The sequence below is a fragment of the Salarias fasciatus genome, unplaced genomic scaffold (assembly GCF_902148845.1).
Source record: "Salarias fasciatus unplaced genomic scaffold, fSalaFa1.1, whole genome shotgun sequence".
In the NCBI taxonomy this organism is placed as follows: Eukaryota; Metazoa; Chordata; class Actinopteri; order Blenniiformes; family Blenniidae; genus Salarias; species Salarias fasciatus.
In genome coordinates this window covers 178,926-206,564 of record NW_021941400.1, presented here as the reverse complement: position 1 = coordinate 206,564, position 27,639 = coordinate 178,926, and the positions used below count along the sequence as shown (strand labels likewise).

Here is a 27,639-nt window from a genome sequence, read left to right as displayed (position 1 = left end):
GGAGAACAGTAATCATTGAAATTAACTGAAAGATGAACATTAATGGTTCAGTTCAGTTCACCGTTCAGGAGGATTAGAATGTAATTCCTTCTACTTTCTTCTTTGGGAAACTTTTCAAAGTAAAAGTTTTCTGGGTTGTCGTTGCATTTTCAATTTCTCAAGATCCACTCATTATTTCTGATGAAGATATGGAGTGAAACAGACTTTCAGTTATTGTTCATATATTTCCCTTCCCTAACCCTGAGTTATGTCGACAGTTACTATTTCCGTTACTGTTTTACTGTTTTCTGTTCTATATATTAAAATGGAAAATTACAGCTTGTGAACTCATAATCTTGCTCGTCTAATCAGACACACACTAATGTTCATGCAAGGACTTCTGAGTGTCTCTGTGCAGAAAGACAAATCCTGATCAGGCAGAGCGGCTGTGCTGGAACAACGGGAGGAACACCGTTTCCACATCAGTGTGTGAGAAGCAGAGGTTCAACCAGCCCAGACCAGCTCCAGTGAGGAGTGAGCCAGAAGAATGAAGAAGTCCCCCCGCCTGTGAGCGGAAGGCTTGATAAAAACACACACATCAGATTAGACTTCGCCTTTTCGCTCTGACTCTGCCGGTGAGGGCTGCTTGAGGACAGACTGGGGACACAGAGGACCAGAATTCTGTCTGGAGGCTTCGCACAAATAAATTGGAATCAGCGTTGGGAATCTGCATTGGGGCTCTTTAATTCTGCACTCTATTTGGGATCCAAGAAAGAATCTGTAAGGTTCGAGGAGCAGTCAGAGGGGAGCCCGGCCCGGAGGAAAACTCCATCCTCAACAGTTAAGATGGATGTATTAGAAATACATCAGAGAATCTCTGAGACATTGCTGAAGCTACTGCACAATTTATGATAATTATATACAAAATATAGATATTCTGTTTATTATAAAAAATATTTGTTACTTTTCTGATAAACATATAGTCTATCAATCCAGCAAAAAAAATGTATCAAATATTAAAAACAGTGAAAGTACAGTTTTGGGTTATGATCCCAGAAATAAGCAGTAAATGTGGTCACTAACTTTGTTGGAAGATCTTTTAGAGTCTCCAGATTCCTTGAGGAGGGCGGTGTGTGACAGTTGATACTGAACCATAAAGTCGTCCAGTCTGCTGGTTTTTCTGGACTTTAACTCAACATGTTTCATGTCCATCAGCTCTTCTGCAGGATACTTTCTCTTTCATTGTCCTTTCTTGTGTTCTGCTGCAAAATGAAATATAAATAATTAGTAATGACAAATAATGAATAATGGTATCAAAAAGTATTAATAATGTTAATATTTTTCAAACTCTAATTTACTTTCAAATGATATCAGACGTTAATTACTTGTTTTTTACAAATTTGCCAGAAGATTACAATGACTGTTGTGTTGGGTTTCTACTTTCTCTGATGCCTTCCATGGTCTCATTGGCACTGAAAAAAGAAGAAAAAAAACAATCCATCACATCTTCTCAGTTAAACAAATCAAACAAAAATCTTCACAAATTTTTATGTTACAGACACACACAAAAAAAACAACAACTTCAGAATAGATTCAATTATAGCGGCATTACATAGAAAATATGTGTAAAGTTTTTTTTTCTTGAATCATCTTCAGAAATATACTGTTACTGGCTGTCAACACATAAAGCACCTGTTCAACAAAAATTTCGAAATGTTTCAGAGCATAACACCACTCCACAGTGCTGCTGACGGCAGAAAGGATTTTCTCCGGTCCTCCATGAGGCCTTGGCTGTGGTCCTGGTTGAACTTCATCCTGGTCTGTGGAAGCTGTGGAAATGAGCTCATCATATTCATGGATATGTTTTTTTCCCCAGACATGTTTTACTGGAAATATAACATTTAAAGTGAATCCAAATTAAATTTCATGATCAGACAATAATTCCAACATCAGTCTGAGCAGGACTGGAAAATTAAACATGTTGTATTGAGGCAAATAAAGAGAGAGAGAGAGGAAACAGTCCAAGTACCGTCATGAACTCACTTGGATTATTGACTTTATTATTTCTGATTTTGCACTTGAGTTTACTTGGTGTTAAACATTCTGTAAATGATTAATCAGAAATTGCCTGAAAATATTTCAGACACACACAAGCTGTGTGTGTGTGTGTGTGTGTGTGTGTGTGTGTGTGTGTGTGTGTGTGTGTGTGTGTGTGTGTGTTTGTGTGTGTGTGTGTGTGTGTGTGTGTGTGTGAACATTTTATATGACACTGAACTTATCACCCTAAAACCTAAATATGTGAGAAAATTAATATTCTCAGTGTTTTCGTCCCCAGATTCTTTTCTCTCTTCAGGCTGGATTCAGCCAGATGAAACCACAGAGCAGCCTCAGCTGAGCTGTCAATCAGCAGCTTATCTGTGGGCTGATGGGAGGTTTGAGGAGCTGTTAGAAACCACATGAGCTCGTCTGCTCAAACAGCTCGTCCTTGTTTGGCCTCGGCTGCATCAGAGCTCCACTTCTCCTCAGCTCCTCCAGAGGAAACACCACTGCACACAATGCTTTTCCTCCCAGCTGCTGCTCTCTGCTGTCTGTGTTCAGGTGAGTGTTTCCAGCCAATCAGGAGGCAGAAAACTCCACCTGGAACAAAGGAGGTCACACTGACCTGCACCTGTCTGTCTGTGTCTCCACAGCGTTGGTTGCCATGGCAGCAGAGCTGATTCAGGATGATTTAACATTGACCAGGAGAGTCGGGGAAACAGTCTCCTTCAGCTGTGGAGGAACTGATCAGTGTTATCCATTCTGGTACCAGAAGAAAGACACAGAAACATTCAAAGTGATTCTTCGGATTAATGATCGAGATTGTACAGTAAATTGGAGGTCCAGTCATCCTCAGAAAAATGATTTCTCAGCTGTGAAAAAACCTCATGGCTGTGAGTTAAAGATTAACAAAATAAAATCAGATCATTCAGCCTCCTACTACTGCTCCTGTTGGGTAGGAAACAACCACAGTGAGAAATGATCCCTGCAGCCTGAACAAAAACCAGCTGATGTCAAATAAAGAGTGTGACAGGAAGTAAACAGTAAACCAGAGAGCAGGTTCACATGTTTCACTCCACCTCAGTCTGAGTCTCAATTACTATATAGTTTTGAGAGTGTCTGCTTCATTTTGATCAGTTTCAAATCAAATAATTGAAATGCTGTCTTAGACGCTACTTTCTAAGTTCATGTTCAGTCAGACTCAGAGAAGAGTTCTGATCTGGAAAACGGAAACGAAGATGTTTGAAATGAAACAGTCTGTTCAAATGAAGTGGATACAGAATTAAAGTCGAAGTCTCCCTGTGTATGAATGTGTTGGGTGGCGCCTATCTCCGTTTCATAACCCCAGGCCACGAAGGTACTGTGAGTAGTGAAGGCTACAGTTGGGGGGTGGGGGTTAGATCTCCGGTGCCTCTGTGTGTTCGACCCCCTACCCCATTCTATGTAGGCCAAGCACCTGGCTCGAAGGCAGTAGGTCGTGAGGCGGATGCTCTACCACTGGGCTATCACTCCAGTAGAATTAAACTGCCACAGCAGACATAAGCTGTGTTTTTCAGAACAATATATTTAATCAATACTGTGTGTAAATTAGAATTAAGCAGAATCACTTCAATTCTTTCAAAAGATGGAATCAGAGCAGCACAACAAGGAAGTGATGAAGACTTCATCTTCACAATGAGAAAACCTGGTTTGATTCGGGCTTCAGTCTTTCTATAGAGAAGCTACATGTTCTACCTGTGTCTGGGGAGATGTTCATGAATTCTTCCAAATATTCACACACAACTTCCGTTTATAAAAAGACTGTCACTGTTTCAAACATTAATAAAAACAATATCATGATGACTCACCATATTCTGAAATCATAATATCCTCATCAGGGTCAGAGGAGCCGGAGCAGATCCAACGATTAATCTGATTGGATTGACATGTCTTGAAATATATGAACAGACAAACTGTGAATTTAACTTCTATCTCAAATAAAATTAATATTCAGAAAGTTGTGACATCCGACAGGAGTTTGATGATGGTGTCAAATTCAAAGTCGTACCAAATCACCGACAGATCATCCTCTGATGTCAACAAAAACCATTTAATGGTTGTTGGTGCATTTTTAAGGAAGCACATTGCATTCATATTACACACCTTATCTCGAAATTATGACATTCTGTTCTTGTAAATACGAGATAGGATTCATTATGCAAAACACTTCATTATCAATGACTGTCACAGTTAAGCTGCTATAACTACCTTCTTGATTTGTGACACTGGGAAATACTGTTGTTCCTCAAAAATGAGGATGGTATTAATATTAGCAAGTCAATACTGTGCCGGCATCTCAAGTTGTGATGATTGTTCAGGAGTAAATCCTTACAGTAAAGCTGATTGCACTTCATGGTGCATTCAAGTGCAACTCGGCTTCTTTTAATTGTTGCAGAAATTGTTTTGTTTTGTTTGTCTGTCTTTATTTCGAACTGTACCTATCAGTACATGTGTCATAAAAGAAAGAAAAAAGAAAAAAAGAAAATGTTTGAAAAGGAGTGGGGGGAAGACGAACTTATTTATCCCCACCCCTACTTTCTCAGGGAAAACTTTAAACAGAAACTGCTTCTATGAATCTCCTCAATTAAACAGAACCTCATTAACAACAAAAAGGGCATTATATATGCATGGATGTAGAAAAACACACATACATTTTGAATATTTACATACACATTTCATAATTAGTAATATATCATTTTAAATACCAACAATGGTAAAGGGAATGCTGCAAGGGTAGAGTACAGCAAAAAGATAAATACCAGCAGTGGTAATCAGAATAATATATCATCTAATAGCCAAGAAACAGGCGTGAACACAATTAAATACACATAACTGTCATTACTTTCTTGTTCATTAATTCTTGATTCTTTTTTCCAGGTGTCAGGGCTCCTCATGATCTCTTCTTCCTCCAATCCTCTCATCTTGGGGTATCTGAGGCTAAGGGAACACGAGCCACAAGCTGGACTGGTCCACAGGTGGCATTCGGCCCTGGGGCAACGCCTGCCTTGGTAAGTGTCTTCGAGCACCACCATCGCACTCCTCTCACACCTCCAGTCCCCAGAAGACTCCTCATGACCTCTCATCCATTGACCGGGATTACTGGGATCTCCAGGAGGTGGAGCCCCTACAAGGAAGCAGCAGACGGGCTGTCAGCTGCTCCTGTCTCCAAGGTGGACTAGCAGGTCTGGATCTTTCCCAGTGGTCAAGATCATTAATGACTGTGCAGTGAGGTTGCAGCTTCCCAGGAGAATGAGGATCCACCCAACCTCAGTTGCATCAAGGCCGCACATCCCAGTCCGCTGGTTCCACCCGCTTCTCCTCCTCCTCCTGGTGTCCTGGACAAGGAATCCATCTACACCCATCTAAACCCATCAAGAAGCTGCTGGTGGTCTGCCACAGGGGCGAGGAGTCCAGTACCTGGTCTACTGGGAGGGATACGGTCCAGAGGAGTGCTCGTGGGAGTCACCTAAGAACATCCTCGACCCCCAACTCATCCAAGACTTCCATCAGGACTATCCCGGGTTGTTGAGGCCGCTGGGTGTCTGCTGTGGAGTGGTGTACTGTCAGGGCTCGGCCTGAGCCTGCTGTTCCTCCCTCATCCTCTGTGTGTCTCCCTCACCCAGTGTTGCCAGATTGGGTGGGTTCCCGCCCAGTTGGGCTACTTTAAAAGTCATTGAGCTGGGAAAAAGAGCCTTGGGCGGGCATGTAAAAATTGGGCTGGTTTTAACTCCTTGGGCTGGAAAAATCAGACTTGGGCGGGAGCCCAAGTTCCGCGATAGCGGAATTTTTTACGGAAATCACGTCTGTCTGCTCTTCCACGGCTGGTGCAGAAACGCGACACGCCCCCCTCCACTGTGTACCTGCCGAGCTGAGACGACTGCAAGGCGGCAGATACGGAAAACCAGTAGTCTGCAGCAACCATTGTCATCCTCCACAGACAGTTACTTGAACGGCTCTTTTAAGTGAACGACGAGAGCCGGTTCACAGCTGCCTGAAAGCCGTTCCTTTGTGCAAATTGTCCACGCTTCCTTCACGTGTCTCCTGAGTGTCTCCTGAGTCCAGCTGTCACCGCTGCCTTCATGTGAACGACCGAGTTTCAGTTTTCCGCAGCTCGCTCCAGTCACCTGAACGCAGCAGCTAGCAAGCGGAGGAGGAGCGTGTAGAACCCGGAGCGGAGCGGAGCCGGTGTTTTGGAAGAACTGGTTTCCCTATTAATTGGCGATTTCAACGTTCAAAGTAATAAAAAAGAAAAAGAAATGGAACTTTAGCCCAATTCTCCATGAAGGTAAGATAATTTCATTAGGATGAGCGTGTGTGTGTCCGCGTGCGTGCGTGCGTGTGTGTGCGTGTGTGTGCATTTGAGAACCGTGCTGTGCAGATGAGAGAGAGCAGCTGCTGGTTTTGAAATGCATTGTTTTTGCTTAATAATTTTATTGTGGCAACAGAGAGGTGTTACTTGTGTTGCCTTATACAGTTGTTTATCCTCGTTATGGTCTCCATGTGAAGGTTTGTATGCTTAGGAAGTATTTTCTGTTGTGTGTGTAATGTTTTGGCGCTATCTCATGGGTTTGGCCGAATTGGGCTGGTTTTTATAAAAATGGGCGGGTTTTCAGCAGTGCTTGGGCTGGAAACTACCATGAGGATCTGGCGACACTGCCCTCACCTGCTTCTTCCAATCATTCAATTATCCTATAGTGGTGCGTCTTCCCTCCTCCTCTGTGTATTTAGCCTCCCCTGTTTAACTCTTTGTTGCCAGATGATCGTGCTTCATGTCGTCATCCTGTGTCTCTGTGTGGTTTTCCCGTGTTATGCTCTCTTGTGCTTTGGACTTGCCTTGTTGCTCTGAGTTCACCTTTGTATCACCTTTGTCACCCACTACACCAGGTACCTGAGTAGAAATTTTTCAAGTTGTTTCACTGTAGTATTTTCTTTTATTAGTAAATGCTTTACTGTACCCAAAGTATACATTGGTGTAAAGTAGGGCTGTCACGATATCAAATTTTCTCTTCATGATTATCATGGGCAAAAAATGTCATGATAACGATATTGTCACGATATCAGCAAAAATTTTACTTATAATGGTACAAACATTCAGATTCATCTTTAATTTTATTTGTTTTTTTTGTTTTCTCTCTTTTCCCAGATGAATTACATTCAAAATACCTGTCAAATGAGGTGTTGAAACAATATGACAACAGTAACTGTACAACTACATACAAAAAGTTTAATTACACTCAACTAATTAAAATCTGATGAACTGATTAACAGAGAATCCACGGGGTGCAAAATCTGCTATAACTACAAGATAAACAAAATCATTTGTGGATAGCAGGGGCAAAGCATTTTTGTGCAACTGAAGAATGACAAGTGATATGTCTACTGAACAATCCCTGGGATACTTTTATTTTTCTGTTTCCATTCTCTGTTTCTGGCAGAATTTTATGAAGGAAAACAAGCATGTTCAGTTTATCAGGTTTCAAACTGGAGCGAAACACTGAATGTCCCCTGAAGAGGACAGGTTCATGGTGTTAAGGCCTCAGTATGCTTCCCCGTCACAGTGACGTCGTTCCTACGCCGGCAACCCTACGCCGGCAACCCTACGCCGGCAACCCTACGCCGGCAACCCTACGCCACCACTGAACATATCTTGCTTCCGCGTCAAGGGAACGCCCTCCTCTGCAATTTCACCGCCAAGCCGCTAGGCGGGCGTGGCGGTGTCTTTGTTTCGCAATCGACAGTCACAACAACAACGCGGCTTCAGTAGCTCCAGCTTTACCTAGACATACTAGATCTATAAACATAGATATCTAGACATATGTATCTAGACACGCGTGCACTTACCGAACATACATCAGCATATATGGCATATCTGGCGACACCGGGCTGTTGTGGAGGAGAGGCGTGAGTGGATCATGATGAAATATTGGTGAAACTAATGAGCTTCAGGATGATTAAAGCCGTTTTAGGAGCAGCTATACACATAGCCCCGTCTGCTAACAGTATAGGGATGTGCGCCGTTCAATTTTGGATCTAAATTTCTCCCGAAGCACTGTTCGGATCAGAAAAGCATTCAGGGTGAGTTCTACTACATTCTATAAACAAAGCGGACCAATCACAGCCCTCAACGTTCACGTCACCACACGTCGCCTCGACGCGAAGTCAGAATTTCTGGGAGGTGTGCATCAAGCCCTAGCGTAGCCCCGATGTAGAGCGCAGCGTAGACATCGTAGGAACGATGTCATGGCGACGAGGAAGCATACTGAGGCCTTTACTCCCTTTTGCAGATACTTTAGCTTGGCATTTCTTGCCAATTGGCGTGTCGTCAAACTTGTCCGCTTCCACCTTTAGGAACCCAAAAAACTCCCACACCACCGACTTCACTTTTTCAGGTTAGGATGGAGTGTCTCGCTGTCATTGTTGGCCACCGCCAACATGTTTTGTTCACTCGTGACGCTCGCTAACTGGGAGCCACGCTAGCTGGGAGCCGTGCCGGTTCCTGCTGCTCCTGCTGTGTTTATATGAGGGGGGAGGGGGAGGGGTTGGGGTGCTGCAGGAGGGAGACGAAACAGGGCAAAAGAACAGAAGCGGATTTTGAAAATACACTTCAACACGTTTCAAGTGGCACTAGATCCTCGATACGATATTATCATTTGTGCATTTTGAACACAATATTTTTTAATACCACCATTATCGTCAATACTGGTATACCGCGACATCCCTGGTGTACAGGTATGTGTGTGTGTATGTATATATATATATATATATATATATATATATATATATATATATATATATATATACATATATATATATATATATATATATATATATATATATATATATATATATATACATACATATATAAATTTAAAATTGTGTTCTCGCCACCCCAGCGGTATTGTGTCTGTCTCCTTCAAGCTCCGGCCCTCTACCAGAGGACTGGGAACTTGAGGGAACTTGAGGATCTTAGCTGTTCCTAGGAATGCGCTCTTTTGAACAGAGCTCTCAGATGCTGTTCCTGGGATCTGCTGGAGCCATCCTCCCAGCTTGGGGGTTCCTGCTCCCAGTGTCCCGATCACTACTGGTGTCACTGTTGCCTTCACACCCCACACTCTTTCTATCTCTTCCCTCAACCCTTGGTATTCCTCCAGCTTCTCCTGCTCCTTTTTCCTGATGTTGCCATCACTTGGGATTGCTACATCTATCACCACAGCTGTCTTCTGCTGTTTATCCACCACCACTATGTCAGGTTGATTGGCCATCACTTGCTTGTCAGTCTGGATCTGGAAGTCCCACAGGATCTTGGCTCGATTGTTCTTGACCACCTTTGGAGGTGTCTCCCATCTTGACCCTGGGATCTCCAGTCCATACTTGGTACATATGTTCCTGTACACTATGCCCACTACCTGGTTGTGCCGTTCCATGTATGCCTTGCCTGCCAGCATCTTACACCCTGCTGTGATGTGCTGTACTGTCTCCGGGGCTTCTTTGCACAGTCTGCACCTGGGGTCTTGTTTGGTTTGGTAGATCCCGGCCTCTATTGATCTTGTGTTAAGGGCCTGTTCTTGTGCAGCTTGATTCGTGCCTCTGTGCTGTCCTTCAGTCCAGCCTTTTCCAGCCACTGGTATGTTTTTCCAATGTCAGCCACTTCTTCAATTTGTCGGTGGTCCATGCCATGCAGGGCTTTATCTGTCCATGATAGCTCCTCTGGCTCCTCCTTACTGGGCTTTTGATGTCTGAGGCATTCACTTAGCAGATCATCACTGGGGGCCATCTTCTTGGTATACTCATGGAGGCTCTTGGCTTCCTCCTGGATAGTGGCTCTGACACTCACTAGTCCTCGGCCTCCCTCCTTTCTCTTTGTGTATAGCCTCAGTATGCTGGACTTAGGGTGGAACCCTCTGTGCATTGTAAGGAGCATTCTTGTCTTGATATTAGTGGCTTGCATTTCTTCTAGTGGCCAGGATATTAAGCCAGCAGGGTATCTGATTACCGGTAGGGCATAGGTGTTTATGGCTTGGATCTTATTTTTGCCATTCAGCTGACTCTTCAGGACCTGTCTTACTCTCTGTAGGTATTTGGCTGTGGCTGACTTTCGAGCTGCCTCCTCATGGTTACCATTTACCTGTGGGATCCCCAGGTACTTGTAGCTGTCCTGCACATCTGTTATGTTCCCTTCAGGCAATTCAACTCATTCAGTTGTGATCACCTTCCCTCTTCTAGATACCATTTGTCCACACTTATCTAGTCCGAATGACATCCCGATGTCATTGCTGTATATCCTGGTGAGGTGAATCAGGGAGTCGATGTCACGCTCATTCTTGGCAGACAGTTTGATGTAATCCATGTAGAGGAGGTGGCTGACAGTTGTTCCGCTCTTGAACCGGTATCCAAAGCCACTCTTGGTAATGATCTGGCTGAGGGGGTTCAGGCCTATGCAGAACAGCAGGGGGGACAGGGCATCTCCTTGGTATATGCCGCATTTGATGCTCACCTGTGCCACAGGCTTTGAGTTGGCCTCTAGACTTGTCTTCCACAGCCCCATTGAGTTCTGAATGAAGCTCCTTAGAGTCCTGTTGATGTTGTACAGTTCCAAGCACTCCAGTATCCACGTGTGTGGCATTGAGTCATAGGCTTTCTTGTAATCAATCCAGGTTTTGCACAGGTTGGTGCTGCGGGCCTTGCAGTCTTGGGCGATTGCCCTGTCAACCAGTAGCTGGTGTTTGGCCCCCCCTGGTGTTATTTCCAATCCCTTTTTGTGCTTTACTCATGTACTGATAAGATGTGCCTACTTATCTTGGCCGCTATGATGCCTGACAGGAGTTTCCATGTGGTGCTGAGGCAGGTTATAGGCCGGTAGTTTGATGGTATTGTTCCCTTCTGGGTGTCCTTCATGATGAGGACTGTCCGACCTTGGGTTAGCCACTCTGGGTGGGTCCCTGATATTAGCAGCTGGTTAATTTGTGTTGCAAGGCGTTCATGGAGTGCAGTTAGCTTCTTCAGCCAATAGGTGTGAATCTTGTCCTGGAGCTGTCCAGCTTTTCATTTTGGTGCTCTTTCCCGTACAACTGCTGTTGTAATTACTACTGGGTCTTGTTCTGGGAGGTTGCTGTGCTCTGCCTGCAAGCCTGCCAGCCATTGAGCATTGGTGTTGTGTGACACCTCTTTCTCCCAGATACTCTTCCAGTATTGCTCAGTCTCAGCCCTTGGTGGGTCTGCTATGGTCTTACTACCCTGCCACTGAGAGTAGACCTTAGCTGGATTGTTGGAGAACACCCTGTTCATTCTCCTGGTCTCTGCTTCTCTCGTGTATCTGTTTAGACAGGTATCTAGGGCCGTGAACCTCAGTTATTGACAGCTTTCTGTATTTCTTGGGCAGTTCTTTCTTGAGATTCACCCCTTCACTTAGTTCTGTAAGGACGCTGACTTTTCTCTGTGTTGCCATGGTTTTTGCCTCTGGCCTTCTTTTCCATGGAATTTCTTGGTCACCCCGGCTGCTCATGCTGTTCATCTTGTAGCCAAGCATCTCTAGGATAACTGACGCTGTTGCATATATCAGCTGATTGGTCTCAGTGATAGTGTTGGTGCAGGTGATGGGCAATCAACCTGACATAGTGGTGGTGGATAAACAGCAGAAGACAGCTGTGGTGATCGATGTAGCAATCCCAAGTGATGGAACATCAGGAAAAAGGAGCAGGAGAAGCTGGAGAAATATCAAGGGTTGAGGGAAGAGATAGAAAGAGTGTGGGGTGTGAAGGCAACAGTGATACCAGTAGTGATCGGGACACTGGGAGCAGTAACCCCCAAGCTGGGAGGATGGCTCCAGCAGAGACCAGGAACAACATCTGAGATCTCTGTTCAAAAGAGCGCAATCCTGGGAACAGCTAAGATCCTGCGCAGAACCCTCAAGTTCTCAGGCCTCTAGTAGAGGACCCGAGCTTGAAGGAGACACAATACTGCCTGGTGGGTGACAACACAGTTTTTTGTTGTATAAAACTGTGTTCTCGCCAAAAATAAAAGTTGATCAAATAACAAGAAAAGTATTTTAACATTTAAATTAACTCATTTGTTTCATGAAGTTCGTCTTCTGGAGACAACGGAAGTAAAAAAGTTTCCTTTCAGTCCAACGGTCAGTATTTTAGTCCAGATCTGCTCCATGTGGACTAAAGGCCTCATATGCTCGCCCGTCGCCGCCACGGCGTTCCTACGCCTGCAACCCTACGCCGCTACTGAACATATCTTGCTTCTGCATCAAGGGAACACCCTCCTCTGCAATTTCACCGCCAAGCCGCTAGCAGTCACAACAACAATGCGGCCTCCGTAGCTCCAGCTTTACATAGACATAGATCTATAGACATAGATTTCTAGACATACGTATCTAGACACGCGTGCATTTACCAAACATACATCTGCATATATGACATATCTGGCGACACCGGACTGTCGTGGAGGAAAGGCATGAGCGGATCATGATGAAATATTGGTGAAACTAATGAGCTTTTGGATGATTAAAGCCATTTTAGGAGCGGCTGTACACATAGCCCCGTCTGCTAACAGTATAGGGATGTGCACCGCTCAATTTTGGATCTAAATTTCTCCCGAAGCACTGTTCGGATCAGAAAAGCATTCCGGGTGAGTTGTACTTTATTCTATAAACAATGCAAAAGCGGACCAATCACAGGGGCTACGGCGTAGATGTCGTGGGAACGCCGTCGCGACGACGGGGGAGCATGAGGCCTTAAAGCTGTGAACTGGACAAGAGACATGATCATCAGAGCTGAGCTGCTGGATCAAAGAAACCAGAGACAGATGTGTTGATATGAAATCAGAGAAACTCGTTATGGAGCAGAAATATGACACAGTCTCATCAGCTCAGCTCACATTCAGCTGCAGGAGGGTTTTTGTTTCACTCTTTCTCACTGTGGGAGAAAAGATCTTTGGCTCTGGGACTAAACTGTATGTAACAGGTAAGAACAAACTTCTATTCTATATCGGTCTTGTTTTAATCAGAAATCAAAACATATTTGATGAAAGGATATTAAAATGCTGTTTATTTGTTCATTCATTGTAGAAGATTATTCACCTTAAAATCAGATACTTTAGAAAGCAGTTACAGTACTTCCTGAAGACAAACTGATTTTTAGATTCAACAAAATGCATAGCTTTGCTTTCATGCCATACTGTGATCATTTAAATTTGCTGAATTTAATTTAGAAGAATGCAATTAATCAATCATACACTGAAAAACAAAAACATTGAACTTACCAAATACACATGTTGATTCGATGTTCAAGTAATGATAGAGGGAAATCACTCTTGTAATTGTATTTTACTGTTGAAAATATCTAGAATGTTTTCACATCAAGATAACCACACAAATATAAGTAGTCCAAGATAAAACACTCATTAATTCTGTGTCCAGAGAGTTTAGTTTCTCTTCAAAGTGATGATGAGTCTTTACTAATAAACTGACAGATTCCTGAAATCCTTTGTGCTGAATTCAATTACTGCCAAAATTTTTTGAATTAAAAATAGAATGGGAAAATACAAATGATAAAACATTTTTCACATTGAGTCTTGTGTCGCTAATAAATGTAAAATGTTTTCAGTTTCGGCTGAGGGGCTTGTCAACATATTATAACCTGAAGAATATAGTTTATAAAACCTTTTTTTGAAAGAAGCCCACATGATTAGCAGCTTGGTATCAATTTATACTACATCGTTTAAAATCGTTTCGTTTTTTATGTAGTAAAAATATACATCATTCAAACTAAAGATGCTGACTTTAATGACATTGTTTCTTTGTCTCTTGATTTTCCTAAACTGAATTTTAATGAACTACCACCCACTGCGCAATGTGACGTTGAAAAAATGTCAAATCAGCGTAATTTTTTGACCTCCAAATCAGGTCTTGTGGAGGTGCAGAATGAAAGTTTTTATTACGTCTTTTTTGGACGTCATATGGAGGTCCGAATCTGACATCGTGCCGACCTCCAATGCAGAGTTGGTTTTAGTTAAACTGAGCAGTACAGCAGCAAAAGTGCATAAAATTAAAATTTTAATTGACCACCCTTTAACCACTGGGCTTGCATTTGAGGTTCAGGCATATTCTCTCAGTCATTTCAGTCATTTCATTACAGACCAGTGAGACACGGGTTTTGGTTTTGGACTTACGACTTACTGTTCAGCGATCCTCAGCCTTACCTGTTGAGCTATAAGTTTACTGTGTATGTAATCTGTAAATGGGAGGGTGACCACGAGTTTGCAGAAAACTACTTGAATTATAGTGCAATACACATGAAACAAAGTGGTGGTTTTCAAGAAGTTTGTTTTGTTTTTCACCAAAGTTCACAATTTGATGAAATTACGTACTAAATTTAACCGCTTGGGTGGCTCTTTTATCAGACATAATTCTATCTTTACGAGACAATGAAAACAAACAGACTCAAAGAAAAAGAAATACAAGGCGGGGTTAACATTCACATAAACACTTTTTCAGTTGTAAATTTATCAACGTGTCTGGATGTTGAAATGACATTTTTCCACTGACATATTTCAGCAAAATTTTTAGAAGTCATGATTTTAAAAATACTGACGATTAGATATACATCTAAAAAATGTTGATATTTCAATGTTGAATCCACAGTGAGTTTACGACACAACTTCAACCATTGAGTGTCAACGTTGTTCTGACGTTGAATTAACGTTTTTCATCAACTGACATTATTTCAACTAAATTTCAACGTTTAAGGTCGGTTGAATGCCAGCTGGGTCATTATGATGTCAAAAAAGATCTGAATCTTGGACCTGTTTTGTACGTTCTGCTGATGTCTAGATGTGGTCTTTGACTGACCGACCCAATAAGACCTGATCTGCACGCCTTCCTGACGTCAGATGTTTGGTGGGCATGTTCACCTGACTTTGTTCTGCACTCTTTTCTTTATTTTACCACCAAATATCAATTGTAAAATTGATTTCAATATCAGACAGAAATTGAATGATGTCATATAGAAATATTAGTTCTTTCAAAATAACTTTGTGAAAACATATAGACTGAACTCGCTGATCAATGACATTAAAATTTTAACTGTACTAATTGTTTTACATCATGTGATTGATTAATTAATACATTCATGGTCCCAAGGAAAAATCGTAGCATTAAATATATCATAAAGATCATAGTTATCAAAAATAATGTGTTAATATAAACACATTTAAATAACACTCAGATTCCTCAAAATATTTTCCATTTATTTTAAATGACATCATTGGCAAATATTGTGTTGTATGATAAACTAAAATAAAGATTCTGACTGAACGCTGTTTTCCTCCGACTTTCTCTGAGTAAAGACATGACGAGTCTCTCACATGAACACAGATACAACTACTTACTGGTCAGACTCAAAAGCTGTTTTCAGACTGGAGGAAACCAGAGAACCTGGAGGAAAACAATGCCTGATCAGGAAGAACATGCAAACTCCACACAAAAACTCAGTCTGAGTTCAGCCTGGATGTGAAGCAGGAACTTTCTCACACTGACTCCACTGTGTGGCGCCGACTCTGACCACTTTATTTCTCTGTTAAAATCACTGTGAGCTGCAACACATGAGGACCTGAGGTGAAGACAGAGTCTGATATCAACATGAACACAGTGAGCAGTGACCTTTGTACTGTGTTCACATCAATCAGCTGATTGATCAGAGTTGAGGTGGTTTCCAGGATCAGACTGAATGTAGCTGAGAGCTGGAAGCTGCTGTTGACTTTGTGGTTGTGTGTGTGTGCTGCTTGTTGCTGCTGTCTGATTCCAGAGCAGCAGGTAGTGAAGCCCGTGGTGAGCGTGTACCCAGCAGCCTCCAGAGATCCCCTGAAGAACCACCTGCTGTGTGTGGCCTCAGCCATGTTCCCTCCTGAGGTCCAGTTCTCCTGGAAAAGACTGAAGCAGAACGGCGTACTGGAGGAGCTGAACTCCAGAGAGGGAGAGCAGCTGGAGCTCAGAGAGTCGGGACGCTCCACCTCCATCTTGGTGCTCGGTCAGCATGATCCTGAAACACAATATTACTGCTCCGTGAAGCACGAGGAAGGTACAGTTTGAAATGGCGAGGGGAAGAAAGTTTGATGACTTTAGCTGTGATTCACTGTCATTATTTAGAGCACTGACATGTTGACCTTTGTCCATTTCAGTCATAGAGGTCACTGCCCCTCCGTCTACTGCTCCCTCGACTCCTCCTCCTCCTACCCTTCCTCCCTCTACTCCTCCTCCTCCTCCTCCTCCTCCATTCGTCCCTCCACCACTCTGGTCCAGAGAGAGGCTGCTCTGCCTGCAGTACACAGTGCTGATAGTGAAGAGTGTGGTCTACTGCTTTGGACTCTCTCTGATGATGATCCTCAGAAACAAAGGACCGTCCACCAGCTCCACACATGCTGACTGACCTCCAAGAGCTTTGACGTCTCACTCACACCTGCTGGAAAACTCAAACATGTTTTCTGTCATCAACTATAAAGAACAACAAAGATTATCTTGAAACAATCTTCCTCCTGAACACATGTAGAAAACACAGAGAATAAGAATAGAAAGAGGAACTTCAGTTCAGTCAGTATTTTAAACAAAGAAACTAATGACATATTTCTCTGTTTTTCCTTTTCCTGATATTGTTTCTCAATGTTAAACTTTCTTTACATTTCCTCAGTGTTACTTTCAGAATAAAAATGTTTGACTAAAACGAAAAAAAGTTTTTTCTGAAAAGGTTTGTAGAAGATTTCAGTTTGTAGTGATGAATTTAAAATATGTGAATTCCCACATTTCTTTCAAAATGCTTTCTTTCACTGACTATATTTTAGTTCTTAATTATCAAAAATGTTCATGGTTGACTATATTGAAAAAAACACATTTTACACAGTTTAAAGATTTTGATATTTCAAGTAAAATTATTTTGAACCATTTATTCCATTGATATTTCAGTTTATTCAATTATATTTCTCTGCTTTTCCTGTTTATATTGTTTCTCAGTGTTAAACCTCTTTACATTTCCTCAGTGTTACTCTCAGAATAAAATGTCACATAAAGTTGTTTTGTTGTGTTTTCTCTTCAGTCTGACATGTTGACCGCTAACAGGAAGTGTTTCACTCTTCATCAGGATAGTTTCTTGTGAAGTGAACATTGAATGGGAGTTTTGATGATCTTCAGTCTCTTCCTCATGAAACACAGAGCTGTTCAATCTACTAAACTCTGATGACATTGATACTGATGGATTGAACTGAATTCAATCAGCTCCAAATATTTCCCACAGTGCAACAGTAACAGTATTCAGGGTCTCAGCTCACCTGTGTGTGGGTGGAGGTCTCATCAGAAACATGTTGAGAGGAAATCAAACCACAGAGAAGACAGACAGACAGGAGTGGCGTTCATGACGGAGCAGCAGCAGATGTGAATTTGTTCTCTGTGGTTATTAGAAGAGAAAAAACAAGCTGGTGAGAGCTCATCACACTTCCTCCACTGCAGCAGAGCAGTTCTGTGGCTTTCTGCTCTGCAGCCTCCACACTGTGAGCTTTGACTTTCTCTTTATTAACATGACAGCTACAAGTGGAAACTCTGTTCTTCCTCTGTGAGAGAAAAAGTCTCCATTTGTGAACTCCAGCAATAAATGATGGAGTCAAAGGAGGAACAATGATCCAGCCTGCAGTCTGCTGCTGAGCGTCCATGTTGGATTCACATCAGAACAGACTCCATAGAAGTTAGAAACACTTTCATACTGAATGCTTTAGAGCACAAACATCCATGTTGAAGGTCACATGTTGATTTATCAGAAGAGTTAAAATGCAAAATAAAATCACACATAATTCCACTAAATTGCAGTCATGTTCAGGAGTTTCCTGTAAAATGATTCATGACTACAAACAAAGCAGGTTTGACACTAAGATGACTCAAGGTTATTGTTACACTCCGATCCTCTGTAACAGGGTCTGCACAGGGCCGCTGCAAGTCATTTCGGGGCACGAAACACAACTGCTTTGTGGCGCCCCCTGGTGTCAGTTTGAGTGAATGTCATTAATTTCAGGCCCCACAGAGACACACGTCTGCATTTCCTGGAAGCAAAATCCGCTGTCAGGTCATTGTAGGACAGCTTCTGAGCCACGTCCATGTTGATGCTGATGACAGCCAAACCACCTCAACGTTCCTGACCCACTGATGAACGCAAACATGTTGTAATGAGCCTGAGTTTTGAAAAGCTTCGCTCAGCAGAGGCAACAGTAACAGGGAGAGTTAGAGCAATCTGAAGAGCAATCCAGAGATGTGGATACACCTCTTGCTGATGGTTGCTCATCTACATCTGCTTCCTGGTCTTGTGTTCCTCCTTGGACAAACTTCAGCATCGACCCTGCATTAATGTAGGAATGCAAGAAGACACATACAGCACTCAAACTTCAAGGATTTGAGGCTGAAATACTGTCTACAATTTTAAATCCACAAGAGAAAAATATTGCATGCATTCATTTTATGTTTTTGCATCAATAACTTGTGCACGGCATTATGCCAACATATTTGTCAGGCACAATATCTTGACATCATTTGGACACTAATAGTTCAACACACCTACATGTGATTAAAATAAAAGGATTCCACCTCACTTGAAGAGTGTAATAATAAAATTAAAGTCTTATCACCACATGCTACCTTTGTGCCACCACATGCACTCTATTGTCAACAATTATAAAACTTCAAAAGGCTCCATATGAATGGTGTGTAAGTTTCTGTTTCCTCAGAGTTGTTACCATGAGTTGTTTTAAATTATCCTGCATCATCAATTTATTTCTTTGTGAAAGTATTTTTGTAACACAGTTAATCAGCAACATTTTGAAAGAGGATTGATCAAAGCCATTCGCTCATTATTTCTGTATCATATTGTGGCGATCTCGACGAGCGGTGGAGACAGAGAAGAACGCTCAGTTTGCTCTTTAGTGTAACAGCAGTAGGGTTATTGTTAAAACAACCAAACCACGCAAACAGCCTCTGACACCCTCCCTGAAGGCGTGCAGGCCAGGGCCCTCCCCCAGAGGTCTCCCTGACCCACGGTGCACACAAATGGAAAAATAAAGGACATAAAACAGGTGGCAACGGCACACAAACAGTAAACAAAACACATGCACAATGAATGAAACTTCTAAAAACTAAAAATCAACTTCACTTGGTGAAAAGTCACAAAAACAAAACTTTTGGTCCTCAAGGTTGCAGAGTTCTGCTCTATAACACAGCACAACACACAATATTCTTTTTTAGACGAAATTCTTCTGCCACTCCTCCTGTTGTCCACTAGGAGGCAGCAAAACCACAATATTCGAATCATTCCAGCTCTCTGGGGTGTTTCTACTGACAGGAGCTCCTGCTGGGGATGGTGGAGAGTCTTGAGTCGGGGTCAGAGGTGAAGGCTGCTGTTGGAGCCCTGGAGGTCTCTGTTACTGACGAGAGTTCTCTTCTTTTTAATTATTTTACATTTTTTTACTTTTCCATCTATCTCATCTTGAAAAAAAAAACACACACACACACACACACACACATATATATATATATATATATATATTTTTTTTTTTTTTTTTTTTTTTTTGCTACCAAATTGACACCTGCAAGTGTAGTTTGTTTGGTTCTATACATCTAACAGCCTAAAACGAGCCACTGGTGATGTGAGGTTTAAAAAGAGGAGAACAGTAATCATTGAAATTAACTGAAAGATGAACATTAATGGTTCAGTTCAGTTCACCGTTCAGGAGGATTAGAATGTAATTCCTTCGACTTTCTTCTTTGTGAAACTTTTCAAAGTAAAAGTTTTCTGGGTTGTCGTTGCATTTTCAATTTCTCAAGATCCACTCATTATTTCTGATGAAGATATGGAGTGAAACAGACTTTCAGTTATTGTTCATATATTTCCCTTCCCTAACCCTGAGTTATGTCGACAGTTACTATTTCCGTTACTGTTTTACTGTTTTCTGTTCTATTTATTAAAATGGAAAATTACAGCTTGTGAACTCATAATCTTGCTCGTCTAATCAGACACACACTAATGTTCATGCAAGGACTTCTGAGTATCTCTGTGCAGAAAGACAAATCCTGATCAGGCAGAGCGGCTGTGCTGGAACAACGGGAGGAACACCGTTTCCACATCAGTGTGTGAGAAGCAGAGGTTCAACCAGCCCAGACCAGCTCCAGTGAGGAGTGAGCCAGAAGAATGAAGAAGTCCCCCCGCCTGTGAGCGGAAGACTTGATAAAAACACACACATTAGATTAGACTTCGCCTTTTCGCTCTGACTCTGCCGGTGAGGGCTGCTTGAGGACAGACTAGGGACACAGAGGACCAGAATTCTGTCTGGAGGCTTCGCACAAATAAATTGGAATCAGCGTTGGGAATCTGCATCGGGGCTCTTTAATTCTGCACTCTATTTGGGATCCAAGAAAGAATCTGTAAGGTTGGAGGAGCAGTCAGAGGGGAGCCCGGCCCGGAGGAAAACTCCATCCTCAACAGTTAAGATGGATGTATTACAAATACATCAGAGAATCTCTGAGACATGTCTGAAGCTACTGCACAATTTATTATAATTATATACAAAATATAGGTATTCTGTAGAAATAAAAATATTTGTTACTTTTCTGATAAACATATAGTCTATCAATCTGACAAAAAAATGCAGAAAATATTAAAAACGGTGAAAGTAGAGTTTTGGGTCATGACCCTGGAAATAAGCAGTAAATGTGGTCACTAACTTTGTTGGAAGATCTTTTAGAGTCTCCAGATTCCTTGAGGAGGGCGGTGTGTGACAGTTGATACTGAACCATAAAGTCGTCCAGTCTGCTGGTTTTTCTGGACTTTAACTCAACATGTTTCATGTCCATCAGCTCTTCTGCAGGATACTTTCTCTTTCATTGTCCTCTCTTATGTTCTGCTGCAAATTTTAAAGATAAATAATTCCTACAAATAACGAATAAAGATACCAATAATTACTGACAAAGTTAATATTTTTCTTACACTGATTTACATATATCATCCTAACAATTTGCATAATATCAGTCATTAATGTCTTTTCAAATTTGCCATAAGATTATAATGGCTGCTGTACTCTCAGTAGGGTTTCTATTGTCTTTATTGCTTCCATGGTCTCATTTGCATTGAAAAAACAAAACCAAACAGTCCATCACAGCCTCTCTGTGTTTAATACACATCTATAAAAAAAATCCCAAGACACAGGACATACACACACAAAGCCCCTATTTTCCAAAAAAGTAATGTTTAAATGTTTCCACACCTGAAGAAGCCGTTCAGTGTTGGTCTAAAAGCCTCTCAGAGCATAACACCACTCCACAGTGCTGCTGATGGCAGAAAGGATTTTCTCCGGTCCTCCATGAGGCCTTGGCTGTGGTCCTGGTTGAACTTCATCCTGGTCTGTGGAAGCTGTGGAAATGAGCTCATCATATTGATGGAAATAGTTTATTTTTACATTTCTTATGGTCATGTCTTGGTTCCTTGGTGATCCACAGAAACCCCCATTGAGTCCACTTGTCAATTCATCTGCATGTTTTTGTTTCTGAGTTCAGATCGAAGCAAAATAATCTAAAATGTTCAGATTTAACATGTTCAATCACTTCAACTTGATATATTTTGGTTTTCTGGTCTTTAATAAATGTGATTTCTTTATCCAGCATATGGTGGCAGGAGACTGTAGATAATATTCCAACAAAGTTTTCAAAACCATGATGGACAAGAAATAATGTGTCAGAAACAGTAATAATACAGTACTTTAACAGGTACTTTAATAATGACAGTCCTGCTCCTATGATATGACTTTCATATTGAGTTGGATAAAAAGAAGAAAATAAAAATGCTACTGTATAACATCATCTGATAAATAATATAATAAAAGACAGTGAATAAGACATAAGAAAAAATGAGGTCATTATTGTTGTTATGATGTGAGGTTGAACAAAAATCCAGTGAGCTCATAAATGCTGGAAAGAACAGTTTCTACTGTATAACATGCAACAGTGACATTAACAAGCACTTTAATAACACATGTAATTTACATAATTTAGATATTATATGTAATATAAGCCTAACATAAAGTAATGAATACTGTTATGAAAAACATTGAATAAGACATTATATCAAAACAGACCGATATTGTTGTGATCTGAGGTTAAAATTAAGTTTTGTGGAGTCATAAATACTGAAGAACAATTTCAACTGTATCATATCAGCAAGAGGAAAAATAACTCTAAATGATGAAAAAAAAAGTTTGAGGTTATTATGGTCCAAGCACGAGACCAAGAAGGCTCAGGAATAGTTCTGACTTTGCACTTGAGTTTAGTTTGTGTTAAACATTTCAGAAATGTCTTTATATTTTTTTCTGAAAAAGCATCTATGTGCATCTGTGTGTGTGTGTGTGTGTGTGTGTGTGTGTGTGTGTGTGTGTGTGTGTGTGTGTGTGTGTGTGTGTGTGTGTGTGACACTGAACTTATCACCCTAAAACCTAAATATGTGAGAAAATAAATATTCTCAGTGTTCTTTTCTCTCCTCAGGCTGGATTCAGCCAGATGAAACCACAGAGCAGCCTCAGCTGAGCTGTCAATCAGCAGCTTATCTGTGGGCTGATGGGAGGTTTGAGGAGCTGTTAGAAACCACATGAGCTCGTCTGCTCAAACAGCTCGTCCTTGTTTGGCCTCGGCTGCATCAGAGCTCCACTTCTCCTCAGCTCCTCCAGAGGAAACACCACTGCACACAATGCTTTTCCTCCCAGCTGCTGCTCTCTGCTGTCTGTGTTCAGGTGAGTGTTTCCAGCCAATCAGGAGCCAGAAAACTCCACCTGGAACAAAGGAGGTCCCACTGACCTGCACCTGTCTGTCTGTGTCTCCACAGCGCTGGTTGCCATGGCAGCAGAGCTGATTCAGGATGATTTAACATTGACCAGGAGAGTCGGGGAAACAGTCTCCTTCATCTGTAGAGGAACTGATGAGTGTAGCAGTGGCAATGTATACTGGTACCAGAAGAAAGACACAGAAACATTCAGAGTGATTCTTGTAATTGATAACAGTAAAGTATATACAGGGTACAATCATCCTCAGGTAAAGGATTTCTCAGGTGTGAAGAAACAAAACGTCTGTGAGTTAAAGATTAACAAAATTAAATCAGATCATTCAGCCTCCTACTACTGCCTCTGTTGGATAAAAAACTCCCACAGTGAGAAATGATCCCTGCAGCCTGAACAAAAACCAACTGATGTCAAATAAAGTGTGTGACAGGAAGTAAACAGTAAACCAGAGAGCAGGTTCACATATTTCACTCAACCCTGAGTCACAAACACTTTAATTTTAGTGAGGTTCTTCTTCTTTTCAATCAGTTTCAAATTAAATAATGTTAATATGCTTCTTTTTACTCATATTTGAACATCAGTCAGCCTGTTTAAACATAACTGTGTATCTCAACAAAATATCATTGAACATAAGGAAATTTACTATTCCAGCCAAATATCATAAAGGAAGATAATTCTCCTGTTTTGATCCACAGCTGGAATGACTCCAGTTCATCCTCATGTTTTCCAAGTCAGGCTCTCAGAGAGGAAACACTTATTAGGGACCGAGCCCGAGGGCGAGGTGGCCTCAACTGAGGCCACCTTGCCTGAGGGCAAGGCCTCTATTGTTCTTCGTTCGTTTCTTCTTATTATTTATTATTCCGACGCCACTTCGACGGCTAATTTGACCCCCTAAACATGCACGAAAACTCACCAAATTTGGCAGGCACATCCGGACTCGCGAAACATTTGATAAAATACAAAAATTTACCCCATGACATCATCTGCTCTCTAGCGCCACCTACAAACAGTAGAATAGCTGCCTTTACTCCCAGGAATGTCGTAGAGAGATCAAACCAACGCTCACGCGTTCGTCTCCTCGAGATCTAAAAATAATGATCTGTTATTTTTGACCTAAATCGCACAGGAAGTCCGGTATTTCACTTTCAGTGTAAAATTCGGCAAAAAATGACTCCTCCTTTAAAAATTATCTGCTCCAAGACCGCTTGTCGTGGAGACGTCAGAGTAGTGCCAAATAAAAGAGGACAAGTTTCTCTCACAAAGTTGTTAAAAACTTTTTCAAAAGTCTCAGGGTGTGGATTTTATTAACCCTTAAAGTTTGAAGTCTGAAAACGCACTTGCAACACTACAATGGACAGTGCGACCCGCACGAATGTCGCAGAGAAATAAAATCAACATGGATGAGTTCGTCTTATCGAGCTCTACAATTTACCAAGAGACATACCTATACCTAAATCCAGCAGGAAGTCCGTTATTTCCTGTCAAATCAAATGTGCCTCAAAACACTTTTCACTCAAAAACCACTAATATGGACTGTTTCACCCTTCACAGTGTGGTACAGAGAAAAGAAACATATGCACGCGTTCGTCTCATCGAGATCTACAACTTTCTCACTCGTGCCTATGACCTAAATGCAACAGGAAGTCCGTCATTCACACTTTCTGCTCAAAATTTTGCTCAAATTTTGCTCAAAAATCTCACCTTCTTCATCAATTAAGCCTCCCGTTTCAAAACTATAAGTCTGACTGCTCTGAAAAGCTCTACAGTGAAAGACAACTACATTTCCTATCACTTTCTGACATTGTTTGCTCACTTTGGTCCACGGAAATGCATTTCCCCAGCTGTTTTTACCAAAGAGAAACTGTGTGTCTGCCGAGTCACACTCTAACATCATGTGACCTACTTAAGCCATATATGGGCATTGAGCCTCTGTGGCTGGTCTCAGACCAGCTGTAAAACATTCTGCATGTTGTACCGGCTTTCCACAGTAGATGGCGCACCGTGACCACAAATCACACATGACTGAAGCAACAGTGCCCCTGCAGCAGCAAGCCACTGAGGAAGCAACACTTGAAACGCATTGGAATGATCTAAATAGATGTCACCCTGCAGAAATATCACCTGACACACACCATACACCTGAAATCAGTCTTTAAGTTGGTGGATAAATGATGGATGGCTGGATACGTGGATGCACAGACAGACAATGGGATGTATGGAATAACGCTACTCTGACACTCAAATGGATATATTGGTGTTTGACATAGTGGAGCAGACATGACTATCAAAATAAGAGCCTCACACCCCATATTTTTGCAAAATATGACATTTTTAACAAAGCACAGGGATAATTTCAAATTCAACAGTGTTAAAGGGCAACTCCGGTTTTTTTGATACCTGGACCTTATTTATAGGTGTGTGCCTGCTCATATACTCACTCAGACAAACATGGTGCAGCTTGGATTCCTTCAGAAGTTATTTAAATCCAACCGATTCAGCGGGGGCCACGGCAATGGAGCTTCCCGCACTGCAATCCATTGCCGTGGCCCCTGCTGAATCAGATGATAGATGCTAACAGCTACATGTTAGCGGATGGGAGATGCTAACAGCTACATGTTAGCGGATGGGAGATGCTAACAGCTACATGTTAGCGGATGGGAGATGCTAACAGCTAAATGTTAGCGGATGGGAGATGCTAACAGCTACATGGTAGCGGATGACAGATGCTAACAGCTACATGTTAGCGGGTGGGAGATGCTGACAGCTACATGTTAGCGGATGGGAGATGCTAACAGCTACATGCTAGCGGATGGGAGATGCTAACAACTACATGTTAGCGGATGGAAGATGCTAACAGCTACATGCTAGCGGATGGGAGATGCTAACAACTACATGTTAGCGGATGGGAGATGCTAACAGCTACATGTTAGCGGATGGAAGATGCTAACAGCTACATGCTAGCGGATGGGAGATGCTAACAGCTACATGCTAGCGGATGGGAGATGCTAACAGCTACATGCTAGCGGATGGGAGATGCTAACAGCTACATGCTAGCGGATGAGAGATGCTAACAGCTACATGTTAGCGGATGGAAGATGCTAACAGCTACATGCTAGTGGATGGGAGATGCTAACAGCTACATGTTAGCGGATGGAAGATGCTAACAGCTACATGCTAGCGGGTGAGATATGCTAACAGCTACATGCTAGCGGGTGAGAGATGCTAACAGCCCCATGTTAGCGGATGGGAGATGCTAACAACTCCATGTCAGCGGATAGGAGATGCTAACAGCTCCATGTTAGTGGGTGAGAGGGTGCTGGAAGTCTATGGAGGAGCAAGGTTCCCAGTGACTTGCACTTCGGTCATCAAGATACGAGGACGGCCTCAGTGGGGCCACCTTGCCAGAGGGCGAGGTCCCGTCCAACGCCGCTTGCGGCTTTAATTTCAGCTGACATTTGGTGAAGAGCAGGGAGACACCAATATTCTAACACAGAACAAACAGAGGAACAGAAAACCACTGACACACAACAAGCATGTCTGTGAAATATGAGAAGATGAAGAACCTGAGAGAATCCACACAGGCTCAGGGAGAACATGCAAACATCAAACAGCAGGACCTGGAACTGAACCTGGTTTCAATTCTTCCAAATATTCACACACATCCCGTGACATAAAAAACTGCGGCAGTTTCAAATATCATTAAAGACAGAATATAAAGGCTCACTAGATTCTGAAATTATATTATCCTCATCAGGCTCAGAGGAGCTGGAGTAGATCTAACCATTGGCTCGTGACCCAGTAAATGGGATAAGCTCTGTGATAAGCAGCAGAGAGGATGCTGGCGTTGGGCTGTTCACCGCTTCACTGCAATAATCCGCCATACCTTATTGCATTTTTGCTGTAGTAAAACACAAGTATTACAGTAAGTGACTACAGTAAGTGACATTTTACAGTACAGCACCGTGAAACTTGTGTAGTGCATGTGCACTTACCTACCTGTCACTTTGTTGGACACTGCCTCGTTCCTTCTTTTCGACTTCAAAATCTTCGAACCCTGGTGCCAACTTTGAGTCCATCTAGCTGGATTATTTCGTCGGTGATGTCCTTGTTAAGTATATACTTTAATTAGCACTACTACCATGGAACAATTGTATTAACTGCATATTAGGCCATTCCTGAGAGAAGTACACCAAGGTTATAAGATGCTCTGCTAAAATGTAAACACGTTTATTTGTGATTATATTTCAATTACCCACACATTCCGGAGACACCAACACACACTCTCTAGTGTTCCAAAACATACTTGATAAGGATGTCAGCTCTTGGTTGGCAGCTGACATCAATATCAAAATTTTGCATGTCAAAAAGAAGAACACCTGACTGGATCTGCAAAACTGGGCAGCAGTTTCAAACTTGACCAACCTACCTTTAACACGCTGAATAAATATGTGTGCCTCCTGTATGGCCAGTCATCTGCCAAAAATGTAAATGATGCACGATACAAACCTTTTCTGTATGGCCTCACCAGCTTGCCAGAACTCTCCATTCCCCCAACTAGTAATGCCCTGTACCAACACTGCAGGAGAGCAAACTACCAAGCAGTGATTATGAAACATTGTCTAACTAGTAAAATTTGTGGCAATGGGTGGCACACTGAGGATGGTGAGTTGGCAGTGACACGGATAACTACAAATCCTGCCCCTGACAGTGTTTTGCAGGTAGTCTACTGTAGTT

At 42.0% G+C, this 27,639-nt stretch overlaps 2 protein-coding genes across 3 annotated transcripts in view; both read left to right on the top strand.

Annotated features, from left to right (window-relative positions):
* Nucleotides 1–2,311: 2,311 nt before the first annotated feature.
* Nucleotides 2,312–17,052, top strand: LOC115385699 (ras-associated and pleckstrin homology domains-containing protein 1-like). 2 transcript variants are annotated; one of them, XM_030087756.1, is made up of 3 exons: nucleotides 2,312–2,577; nucleotides 15,864–16,136; nucleotides 16,237–17,052. In XM_030087756.1, exons 1-3 carry the CDS (start codon nucleotides 2,436–2,438, stop codon nucleotides 16,482–16,484), a joined length of 663 nt encoding a protein of 220 aa, XP_029943616.1. In that variant the 5' UTR covers nucleotides 2,312–2,435; the 3' UTR covers nucleotides 16,485–17,052. The 2 variants fall into 2 exon arrangements, with proteins under 2 accessions (XP_029943616.1, XP_029943615.1); XM_030087755.1 differs by lacking the exon at nucleotides 2,312–2,577 and adding an exon at nucleotides 12,721–13,022 and having other exon boundaries at nucleotides 16,237–17,051.
* LOC115385704 (leiomodin-2-like) overlaps nucleotides 2,945–27,639 on the top strand; it is a 40,701-nt gene continuing 16,006 nt past the window's right edge. The window contains exon 1 of the mRNA XM_030087762.1: nucleotides 2,945–2,987. The gene's annotated coding sequence lies outside the window, so the exon portion shown is untranslated. The remainder of the gene's footprint in view (nucleotides 2,988–27,639) is intronic.